Here is a 12,591-nt window from a genome sequence, read left to right as displayed (position 1 = left end):
AGTGAGGATCTGGATCAGCATACACTAATACTTATACGTATACTTAGTTCAACATACTTTTCTATTACAAATTCATCCACTCGTTCTTCTATCAGTCAACCTCAGCAATCGCTATCTTTATTTTCCAAGTATTTTATTATAAAACTGTTGCGAAGTCCTACTCTTACTGTTCTTAAAAGTAACAAATCATGTTCCATTGTAATGTCCTTTGCCATAAATATATGAAAGTGCTCTCTATCATAGCTTCTTCTATTGTATTGTAACACTGTGACAGTGAGGATCTGGATCAGCATACACTGATACTTATACGTATACTTATTTCAATATATGTTTCTATTAAAAATTCATCCACTCGTTCTTCTATCACTCAACCTCAGCAATCGCTATCTTTATTTTCCAAGTATTTTATTATAAAACTGTTGTGAAGTCCTACTCTTACTGTTCTTAAAAGTAACAAATCACGTTCCATTGTAATGTCCTTTGCCATAAATATATGAACGTGCTCTCTATAGCTTCTCTCATAGCTTCTTCTATTGTATTGTAATACTGTGACAGTGAGGATCTGGATGAGCATGCACTAATACTTATACGTATACTTATTTCAATATACTTTTCTATTGCAAATTCATCCACTCGTTCTTCTATCAGTCAAGCAATCGCTATCTTCATTTTTCAAGTATTTTATTATAAAACTGTTATGAAGTCCTACTCTTACTGTTCTTAAAAGTAACAAATCACGTTCCATTATAGCATAGAGAATGTCAAATTTGGAACACTAAAATGGTAATATGTAGTTTCTCGGCATGAAGCCAATAAGCTCGTTTCTTTCGTAAGAAAGTGGAACTCTTTGGTAAAAAAAAAAGATAGCCTTTTAGGATCTCCTGATGGAAGTCTCTTATTCCCAAGATTGCTCGTTCGATAAAGTCGTATTACCAGAGATAAATGAAAAAATAAATGGAGTTCGATTACCTTGATCGGTCGAATCTCGTACGGCGGCTTTGCAGAGTTCTATACGAGCAGAGTGAAGCGGCACGTATCGATCCTGCGCGCTGCCGCACAGCAGCACGTGTTTGAATTTCTCGAGATTGCTCTTCTGACTGAGGCGGAACATAAACGACCGTCTAACATTCGGCGCATCTTTCATAGCCAGTTGCAGCAACGAGACGGACTTCTTCAGCTTCTGCATGAACCACATACCTGAGGACATAGTTTTATTTTGGAAATAACAGTTTCAGGTCTTAACGTCTAAGAACTTACGATTTTAAAATAAAGAAGCTCTTTCATTTTTACAATTATCTAGTTTAGAATTGCTACGAACTTTTTATGTCTTGGAATTTATATTTTGAGATTATTAGAAATGTTTACAAAATCGCTAAAATTTTGTCTTTAACGACCAGAAGAGACGAATTATTTTCTGACATTACCTGCGTTAACTAATCCACTGGTGTTATACAGTGTACCTAAGTGCGGACCGCTTAGGCTGAGAAAGGTGTGTAAACGTGGCAGAAGCGGCCGTAATTGAGGCCGCGTCAGAGCGCTTCTTATGATGATGGTCCCTAAAGAATGTCCAATAAAGCTGACTTTCGTCGGGTTCAGACCCGACGTTTCGATGTGATGCAGGATCTCGGCTACCAGTCGATCCGTCATTGTATCGAAATCCGAAAATGTGTCACCCTTTTCATACAACATAAAAATATGCAATTTATTAACATACGTTCGTTACTTCCTTCGAATAGGCAATCTTTTTTACTCTTGCTTCTAGCCATTTTTGGTTCTAATTCAGACTCGCTTTGAGATATCAAATCTATGGCGATTCTACTTCGAACTCAATCTCACACGAATGTATATGTATCTCAAATATTTTATAATATTTTTCATTCTTAAATTTACAGATAGTAATTTCCAAAGTTACAGTTAAGTTATTTCGACTGTCATCGACGTTATACAAGAATTAGTTGAGCCATGAAAAACAAAGTTAATTGATGTTTGTTTGATGAAGAAGAAATACAAAAGACCGATCTCCTCGTATTCACAAAAACATAACATGCAAAGCTAATTTCCAAACCGAATCACTAGGAAATATATCTTGCAATCTAATAAATTAAAAAACAACATTCATAATAAATAAATACTTCTATTATTTATACAAATCAAGCTGAGAAAAATTCTGCCCTTCTAATAAAATATAATAAAACAAATCTCACTTGATTTCTCTCAGACATTAAAAAATCTAGATGCGCCCCGGGAAGACTCAGTTCCAAGTACGTCTTGACCAAACGAAGATCAGCAGGGTTGCCATCGAGACCGTGCACGCAGATAATCAGATGAGCTCCTTCCGGCGAGAACAGCCGGTACTCGTTGCTGATGTGGAAGTACGGCATGGTCGAGGCCAGGGTCGGATAATCACTAAGAGGCACATTCGATCTTAGAGGTTTTACCGACGACGGGGTCAGGAAGTCACCGTATCCAAAGGAATGGGCACGTTTATGGAAACGCAACTGCGCTTCCTTGTGTTCTCTAGAGGGGATAAGGTAGACAAAGAGAAACTTAACTACGAAAAAACACAAAGTGACAGAAGAAAGCCATCGCCGAACTCAAAAAGGCAGATAGAAAATGGCACGGATGCTTGCGAACAAAGGCGGAAAAGAAAAATAGGCGAAAATAATTGCACGATATTAAAGTTTAGCTTAGAGTTATTCAGTTGTTTGGAAAGTTCGTAGCGTTTTTAATAGTTGGAAATATTTTGTTGCGAGATTGTTAAGATGAGATCAGGTGGACGCTGTTTGTTATGAGATTCAGAGAAGATGGTTTACTATGAATTTCTGGTAATCAATAAGATATCAAGTTTGATGAAAATTAGATATCAACTGCAACACGTAAAGAGGAAACACTGGTGAATTGTAAAAAAATAATTATTTAATGGAACGTGTTTAAACCAAAACTTGTAATATCTTTCAAACATCTGCTACCAGATATCATTTAAAATTTCCAAATTAAATGGTAAGACGTCTATTGTTTTAGAACGTTAAAAAAGACGTTTTTAAAATCTTGTCTATTGAGTAAAATATCGCTTTTCTCAAACGCAAGGCAAAAGTATCGTTTTAACTGAAATATTTAATGGTCGCTTATTCCGATCACTAGGAAACTTAAAAGTTAAATAAAATATTCATTTTGTAGAAATATATTAGTTGTAAATTTCCCCTAAATATTACGAACTTTTCGAACAACCAAATACAGAAAATCATAATTTTCGCTGTGAAATTATACGTGTTATAACGAAGGGACTATGTGAAGGCCAAAGGACTTGGTAGCTAAACTATACAACTAATCGGTGTTGAAGTAAAAATATTTAATGTACGCCACTAAATGTCCTGCAGCTAAATGAATTATAATCTGGTAAAGCGTTAGAAGGCTATTCTAACAAACACTTTACTCCAAACTTTCAAAATTATTTTATCACACGCATATTGCATTTCGTGTTTCATCTGATCAATACGGTACAGTTAAACAAATCGTCATAAATAACAGGAACAATTAATCATCTTTAGAGCTGTCGTTAATTTAACAACACGATGCATGAATGATATCAAACTATCGTTCATCCATTGTACTTAATAGTTAGCCAACAACCTTATTATCAAACGAAAAGCTTCGACCCCACCAAACCAGCAAAATCAAATCTCACAAGAAACCCTGTATAATCGTCAACGCACCTGTAAATCTTCCCTGAGAAGCTCATCTGCCTCTTGAACGCTTCCTTGCATTTTTTAAAATTAATCGAATCATCCTGAATCGACTGTAACAGTTCCTTGCCCTCTTGATAACAATCTAAACAAATATCTCTAGCTCCATATGGAAGATCTCTATCTCTCTCCCTCTCCCTCTCCCTATCTCTGTTCTTCTGAGGACTACACGGCGCAGTCTTCGTCTGTTTAGGACTTCTAACCGGTTTCACCGTCTCGTAAACGTGATACAAAGGATTATCGATGATAGCAGGCGGATCACGAAATTCCTCTGGAGGCGGTGGTTCGTCCTGGAACATTTTTGGAGGCGGGAGTCGTACTTCTTCGTACGAATGCTCTTCTACGCTTTCTTTCGTTGGAGCGGGTCTTTCTTTTCTTGGTACGATTTTTGACAATTTTTGACGAAGCTGTTCGCTCGATAGCTTTGCGTTTCGACGCTGCTCGGAGCTAGACGTGTCCCCGCTGCTGACCCATCCGGAACACTCGGACGTAAGGTTGCTGGAACTGGAGCTCATCGTTGGGCTACTCGGTCTGCTGGACGGCGGGCTGAGAGGATTCGGAATGACGGGAAGATTGTTGCTAAGGCTGTCCTTGCTGTCGCGTATGGGCATGCAAGGTAACGACACCGCGCTTCGTGGTACCACAACTTTGTTCTGCGCCACTGGCACACTCGCACATCTCAGTCTTTTCACGCTTGGCGCTGGGACAGCGCTGGAGGTGTCGGATGGCGTTGTTCCATTCGTTGCTGGCGCCTCCATGGGAGACTTGATGGGCTCTACCTGCAATTATGGAGAAAGAATTTTCACATATGAAGATTTTATGTAGAGAATTATTAAAGAAGACCGTAAGAGATACTACCTTCAGGATAATTTTATTATTATTCTCCACCCCCAGGACGCTCGTCGTGGTTACCGGAGGTGGAGGCCTGTACTTTGGCAGCGGAGCCACCGCAGGATCCTGATAAGCTGGAGGTGGAGGTGCTGGTTTCCTATTCCTATGACTACATTTCCTATTCTCCTCGACCGGATGGTCAATATCCAGAACAGGCGCGGAATGCGGTCTTCTTCCATGCCTGTCCTTCCTTTTCTCTACACGTTGTTCCTTCTTCGGTTCAGACATAGCTGTCATCACCTTATAAAACATCTCGTTAGTTAATTCTTGCATCTTATCTTCGCTATGTGGCCTCCTATGTTTCTCTGCTTCTCCGTAACAGGGCGCGACACCATTACGAGGGCTCTTGACGGCAGACCTCTCCTCTCTTCTTCTTGGTCTTTCTCTTCGAAAATCACAATACTCGTTACGATCAACGTCATCTACTAATCTTTCTGTGCTTTTTGGTCTCCTTGGTCTCTCTGGTTCTCCACGTGTTCTCCCACTGGTGCCATTTGTTCGATAGAAGAAGGAGTCTGTAGTTGTCGACGCGTAATTGGATCTTTTATACAAAGGATCAGCCATCATCGAATGACTGCTGGGCAACCCTCCGCCATTCATTGAATCCTGAACCTCTCGATTTCGCTGACTTAACCCGGACCCAGTTTTACCAATTGTGTGATACCTGCGAGACTCTAGACCATTCGTTTGACTGTATTTGCCACCTGTTTGATGCGTTTGTTTACGGGAATTTCCTCGATAGGTCACTCTGTCCAACGTGGCTGTGTGAAGCGGCTGTTGTTCTGGGAGAAACGTGTCGCCATTGACGCTCGCTTTTGTTGGTAGAAAGTTGTTTTGGTCGTTGGCGGTCGACAGTGGGTGACGCGTTTGTAATCGGTGACTGCGTGGCTCCAGCCGAATTCTTCTTGTATCCAGAGAATGGTAATCTGTAGAGCAATAGTTAACGACTTGATCAATTTAACTCTTAGTAAAATTAAAACGGATAAAAATTCAATAAGCAGTTAATAACGTTTTAACTATTACTGAAATAGATAAAGGCAAATAAGTACTTATGATTGGATGTACTAGGATTTGGTGGATTGTTAGAAAGTTTTGTAAGTTAGTTTTATAATAACATAGATAGTGTAAATAACATAAATGTAATATTTTAATATTTCCTAAATACATAATATATTTTCTATAATATAAATTATATAAATACTCTGAAAGAGGAAAACCTTGTTGATTGCAGGTACTAAAGAACGTAGAATATTAACATAGAGGTGTTTTCTAAAGGGTGTCATAAACTTTATTGAGTGAGTAATGCAAAGAAGAAAGAGCTGTTAAGCGGAGTATGAGCCGTGAAAAATAAAAATTTCAAAAATGCACGCTACGTAAAAGTTGTGCGATGAGTATGAGTGTACGGTTGTGTACGTGTACACACGTAGGGGTGAGTTCTCTTAAGGGTGAACCGCGTATAGCGAATGAGAGTTCAGAGCGAGTGTTTTTTCCGTAAGTTCAAAGGGAGTGTTCCGGGGACAATGTAGGGAATATGGAGAGTTGTACAGAATGTACAACTACTAGCGAACGAGCAGATTCATTACGAAGTAGTTACTCCGTAATATTATACAGAATTATTCCACCGAATCAAGAATATTTTATCATCAATTCTATAAAATAAGTATGCTTCAAAAACCCATACCAAATCACTCGCATTTCAATGTTTTCGATAAAAAGATATGTACTCGTATCGTCTATTATAAATACAAACACGTGAATGTTAATATTCGAATATCATTTCAATAATAATTACTTGGATTTTTATATTGTGTGTAATGAAAGATAATGTATTAACTCATGAGCTTCTTGGTAGACAGTGGAATAAACATGTTACGTAAAATGGTTTAAAGTTTCATTTGATATAATCTTATAGCATACATTATAATATGATAACCATAAATTATATGATATATTATCTAGAAGCATATCGAATGTATAGGATGACATTAATATTGATTGGAATATTAAAAATTAAATAGATAAATCTCAATGGAATTATTCAAGATGACCTATATGAATATTTATATGAGAATCATAAAGATTTGATGTTTTTGTTTGACAGTTACTCTTCTGCTAGCATTACACTTAATCGCTCAGAAATGTTAACAGAAGATATCAGAAAAAAGAAATTAATACAGCCAGATATAAGTGCAATTTCAAACCGACCTATGTCGATCAATCTTTCATACACTCTCTTCTTCATAAACTTTACTCTCAAAGAATCAAATAATCCTCCTCCACCTCCTCATCTTCCTACCTTCATTAATATTAGGAGCCTTATTCTCGCTCCAACAATCTGTCATCTGAGCATGGTCCATCGTTGCCAGACAGGTGGGTACCGTAAGAGTTTGTTCGCAGGACTTGTTCGACGGTCTGTACCCAGGTAACTGTCCTCCTGGCGGTAATTCAGGAAACATAGCCGCGAGGAGCGACGTTATCGAGGTGTTCTGAGGATCATTCTGTTGTCTGGGCAACACCAACATTTGCGTAGACTTGGCGCGAGGCAACGGGATCACGGGTGTCGATCCTAGGGATGGGTTTGGAGCGGAGCAGGCTTGCTGCCCCGAAGGAGGGAAAAGCGTGCTACTGGACGGCGCTGTCGACCTTTGCCTTCCTCTCGAAGGAACTGTCGCTGGTGGAGTAACGTTTCGCGCCCCGCCTCTCTGTCTTGGAAACAGCTGCGTTGACACGGATCGAGGAAGCGTCTTTGGCGATGTCCTTGGTTGAACTGGAGCGATGTCTGGACCTAGTTGGTCCAAGGATTTGCTGTGCCTGGCAGGGAGCGTGGATGGAGTGAGCATCAGACGACCTTGGACCGAACCGATATCCTGAGCCGCGCCTTCGCTCCTTGGTGACCAGATTCCCATGGATCGCGACTCTAGGATTGCTGCTATGCCGCAACTGCAGTCGTCGATGCCGGGAACTGCAACGAGCATTTGCTGTTTGATTAATTTTTGAAAAAGTTAGGGGATGTTTTAGGGATAGCAATCCCTATTTTGTTAATCGCTTGATAATATTTGTATGAATAGAGAATATCTTGGTGATATACATATACAACGGTTGTTGGTTGCAATTAAATTATTAAAAATGCTTGGTTAACGAGAACAAAGTTTTGATCCTGTGTTCTAATCATCGTACAAAAAGATTGATCACTCGTGACATGAAGCTATATCGCGTTCATTCTTTTCATCAAAGTGATACTTGCCGCTGTTTCTGTGCCTCTGCTTCATATCCACGTACTGATCCTCGAAGATCAAAGGCAGAGAGTGAAGATCTCCGTCCAATTCCGGACAGTGCACTGGGAGCGGAGGCAACGAGGACAGATATCGCGATCTTCTTGCCGCTTCGCTCACCGCCTGATACGACTGGTAGTTCGCATCGTAACAGCCCCATGCGGATGTCCTAGGGTTTTCTAGCACGAAGAAACCTTCCGCAAAACGTTTCACCTATGAATTTGCGAACAAAGATGTTAATTTAAATAAAGTGGTACTTTCTTGGAATATTTGAAACGGAGTTTCGTTTAATTCTTAATTAGTATCGTTGGATCGTAAAAGGCCACAAATTCGTACGTCGTAATTCTATGGTGTATCTGTCTCGTGTCTTTGAAATAAAGTAATTAATCTAAAAGAGGACACCTAGAAGCTATGGAAAATGTTAAGACAATAAAACGAGCGTTTTACCCTCAGCTGATGATGGATCCTCGCAAGATGCTGATGAACAGCCTCGCGTCCGGAGAACGCTTCCAGAAAATGTTGCCAGAGAACGATATTTTGTGCGCATAGTTGAGCGACATCAGTCTCCTCCGTGTCCATCATCTGTAACTACAGCACAACCACTATCTTCCACAGAGAAGTCACAAGAAACAAAAAGAAAAATATTACATGTGTAAGTCAATTTGGTGTCTTCAAGTTCGAATATTTATATTACCTGATAATATCAAAATTGTTATCTACCTACTATCTTAGTTGTATTCATAAATATATAAAGCGCAAAGATCCGCAATTCAATTGTAGCAAGTAATAGAAATAATTTCGCTGACTAACTCTATGTTCCATAAATAGAAGTCGAATTTTGTCAAAAGCGACTTGTAATAATTTACACGCCTAGAACAAAGAATTTTGTAAGAAATCCTGAGAAGCGGTACCGACCTTGGTAATTTCTTTGTGCGTGTTCTGAGCAAGCTCGAGCGCTCTTTGCTGGCAAGAAGGTAGTAGACGCGCTAAATCAGCTAAGTCGTTGAGCAAAGATTCCCTCGCGGCCAAAAGTAACCTGATTACTTCCTGTTGAACTAATTTTGCGTGTTGTATCCTCGTGGCTGAACCAACGCACCTCGTTGTTGTTTCCTGCAATAGTTACGAATATCTTGTTGCAAGCATTCTTTTGATCTTTCTTTCTTTCTGTAGCAGCTAAACTATCAATTAAAAATTTTAATGAAACTCGTGCATGAACTCACGATATTTCCTAACTGAGCATTGTTGTCCCCGTTTGCTGCAGTCTGTTTAAATTGTAGCCACGGTTTCCCTCCACGCGGCGCGCTGCAAGCATATTACTCGGTTAATTACCCTGTCGCGATGTTAAATTAAAACACAATCGAACTCTCATTGTCACTACGAATGGAATAGAATTTTTTGATCGAAACGATTAGGGGGTCGGACACGATTTAAATTTGTAAATTGGTTATTTAGCTTTTGGTCATTTAATTTTTCACTGTGTGGATTCTCATTGTTCTCACAATTTGGATACTTGGAATTTGATATGAAATTTTGAAACTTAAAATTACGATAGTTCGATATTATCCTATCACTATTTTGTTATTATTTTATTATTCTTCTACTACTATTCTGCGTATAATAAATAATTTTATTAATAGTCATAATAGGATATTTAATATTTCATAGCCTTTGATTTAACTATTAATCTTCGATTATAAATTATTAACTAATTAAACGATAAATGTGCTTTTTCATAAAAATCTAAAAAAAATGTTTCCACTATAATAATACTGGGAACATGTGTGTTCGAATAATTGGTAAGAATATTTTTCCCACAGCCATTAAAAAGGATTCTGTACTCAAAGAATTAATTAATTCAGAAATAATGCCCCTTTGATACTTTATTACATTGTACGTTCAATTCGAGTACAAAAAAGTCTCCCTGTTACAGTCTCTGCAATTTAATGAGCAAAGAAAACACCATTTTAAAAATGCCTTCCTTGTAGTCACTAATTGGCTTTCTAACATGAAATAACCACATTACAATATATAAATATATGTAAAACATAAAATTAACTTAAAAGCATAAACATTTATATGTAAATATAACATGTAAATATTTCAGATATAATATACAATTTAAACAATGTAAAATATATAAAAGTAACAATCAAAGCTCGTTTAACAATATATTCTTCAATAATTAATAATTTTTCTTCCTTCTCGGTTAATGTCCACTCTTTATTAATCTTAAAACATGAGAAACCACCAAAGTAGACAATTGAAAATAAAAAGAAAAGAACTTGATCGAAAGAGGGGAAACTCGAAAAAAATCGTTATTCGCATTAAAAGTACTGTGTCCATAAATTTGTCATTTTCATTGTAAAAAAAAAAAAAAAGGAAACACAAAATTTCAAACTTACCAGCTCTGGACATAATGAAGTATGCTCTTCCTACGTGTAACACGGTACAATGAAATCAGCGTTCGTAAGCAGAAAAGAGAAATTTCCATCGTTAACAATCGTGTATATGTACGTAAATAAAAATATTTTGTAATTATATTACGAGAAAGGAATATAAAAAGAGAAAAAATTCAACTTGTTACCGACTTGATGTAAGGTTGATGAAGGGCCACGAGGCAGGCGTGAATCGTGATGGAGACGGCGGCAAGATGAAAGTAGTCGAAGAGCACCGGCAAATGATAGTGAAGCCCCTTCGTGGGTGCGAAGTTCAGCTGCAACGCCCTACAAAGCAAAAAGCAAACGAAGCTCGTCAAACCTTCAAGGTAGAACATGAAAGCGTACGCGGCCAAGGTTATCGATCTCTCCATCTATTAGGTCTGTGGGGAAGTTCTGCTTTCTTGTCGTGTACTTTTGCCTAGGCATAATGGGCGGAAGAAATTTATGGAAGTTGTAGAGGTCGGTGTTCCTTCAACAACTAAGCATTACGTCTTTTCCTCGTGCATTATATTCAAACCATGTTACGGAAATTGTAATGTGATTTTAACGACTGCCTACTTCGACTTGCACAATTTCCTGCAATTAAATGTTCAATTTTTTTTAGAAGAATTTCTGTCGCTTTTTGGAAAACATATGGGAATTATTCTTTCGGTCTTTATTACTTTCTTTCTCACAAAGACTGGTCTCCGCCAAATTTATTGTTTATATTAATTTAACGTAAATTCATTAATTTGAACATTTGTGTCAAAACATATAGGACATTCGTAATTTCTATCCATTTCTTTGATGCTATACATAAATGTAATTTAATATTCTAATCATACGTATTCTGGCAGCAAAATGAAGAAAATAATGCTGACCAATATGGCTTCTTAGAAACTAAAATGAAATTAGATTTCGTTATAATAATCGTCGTGACAAGTTTACGGTTGTAACTTACGTTTAATTAGTGTGACTTGGTGTTTCAAATGTATTGTTTCGGTGCAGGGTACATATGAAGAAAATGTAATTAATATTACCATCATTTTACATTTTATTCTTGCGAATACAAAATGTGAACAGTGCTCGTCGTCTACGTGTGACAGATATTCCTGTAATTAAGAAGTATTTGTATCTTGAAAAAGAAATATCTTTAGACTTAAGCGTCCATATCACCTCCCTTCGTGCTTCAAATGAATGGAATACGATACCAAAAATTAATCACCTATTTTTAAAATACCTTGTATACACGCATAACGTTATTACATAAGATTTTCTTTTGGTTTCTTTAACAACTGTTATACAACTTCGCTATACGTATAATATGTCTTAGTATATAGCGTAGACGCGGCTTAAGAGTCTACAAACTAACTTCAAACGCTCCTTCTCTTCGCTGCCTTCGTTACGTTACGAACATCAGACTCTCACGATTCTTGTATAGCAAGTCGCATGTAGCAATCCTACGAAACCGCAATATCGTTTCTTTTCGCGAGCGACGCTGAAACGATCGTCGCGGTCAGGACACATATCACTACCGTCTACCAAATGACAGTGGTACAGCGAGATGATAGTACGTTTCTAGATACACGAAGGCGATTATCTTACCTAGACGACACGCAGGCCATGTTTCCTGGTTGCGTCGGCTCGCTGAACCATAGCTCGACGCCGAGATTGAAGTGGGTGCGGGAGAGAACCTCCTCGATCTTGTGACTGTGCACCAGCACGTGAGCTCGGAATAAGACCGAGGTGCCGAGTGTCACCTCTTCGTTTCTGTAGAGGATCTGAAAGCGCTTGCTGGTCCCAGGCGCCTCCAACGAGTCTAGAACACAATGATCGTACGGTTGACGTTTCTTCTGCATCCTCACATCGGATAAAGTACCGCAAAGTACTTACGTATTTGCAATTCTTAACTTTCATGGTATCATTGGACTAGTGGGATCCGTAAATATTTAGGGTTGAATTTTTAATTTAATTTTATTTTTACTCGCCTCTGTTGCGGAGAATGTAAAATACAAAATCAAATTAAATACTCTGCTTTCATGGTACCGTTGCGCTTATTGGGCACCGTAATAATTTTCAGTTGAATCGCTCAATTTTCGAATTTCTAATCTTGTTATTAATCTCCATCGCGGAGGATATAAAATACAAAATAAAATTCAATACCCTAAATTTATAAATAACATACGTTATTATTATTTACAACCTAACGATATTATTGGAGGATTAAAATACTCATCGGTGACAAATAGTCTTTCGCTGTTTAACGTC

General features: G+C 38.1%; 1 protein-coding gene across 4 annotated transcripts in view; it reads right to left on the bottom strand.

Annotated features, from left to right (window-relative positions):
• LOC139986181 (protein FAM135A) overlaps nt 1-12,591 on the bottom strand; it is a 48,060-nt gene that overhangs the window by 4,227 nt on the left and 31,242 nt on the right. Inside the window, exons 4-16 of one of the 4 annotated variants that reach the window (XM_072001305.1) lie at nt 11,929-12,142; nt 10,495-10,629; nt 10,309-10,338; nt 9,127-9,208; nt 8,822-9,016; nt 8,354-8,494; nt 7,879-8,119; nt 6,931-7,596; nt 4,602-5,560; nt 3,714-4,522; nt 2,205-2,517; nt 1,425-1,674; nt 970-1,197 (exon numbers count right to left, since the gene is read on the bottom strand). In XM_072001305.1, the coding sequence (XP_071857406.1) occupies nt 970-1,197; nt 1,425-1,674; nt 2,205-2,517; nt 3,714-4,522; nt 4,602-5,560; nt 6,931-7,596; nt 7,879-8,119; nt 8,354-8,494; nt 8,822-9,016; nt 9,127-9,208; nt 10,309-10,338; nt 10,495-10,629; nt 11,929-12,142 (4,263 nt within the window). The remainder of the gene's footprint in view (nt 1-969; nt 1,198-1,424; nt 1,675-2,204; nt 2,518-3,713; nt 4,523-4,601; nt 5,561-6,930; nt 7,597-7,878; nt 8,120-8,353; nt 8,495-8,821; nt 9,017-9,126; nt 9,209-10,308; nt 10,339-10,494; nt 10,630-11,928; nt 12,143-12,591) is intronic. The other 3 variants (XM_072001307.1, XM_072001306.1, XM_072001308.1) reach the window with 3 other exon arrangements.

This window comes from Bombus fervidus, chromosome 4 (genome assembly GCF_041682495.2).
Source record: "Bombus fervidus isolate BK054 chromosome 4, iyBomFerv1, whole genome shotgun sequence".
In the NCBI taxonomy this organism is placed as follows: Eukaryota; Metazoa; Arthropoda; class Insecta; order Hymenoptera; family Apidae; genus Bombus; species Bombus fervidus.
The sequence above is the reverse complement of the archived record's forward strand: the minus strand, read 5'-3'. Positions and strand labels throughout refer to the sequence as shown.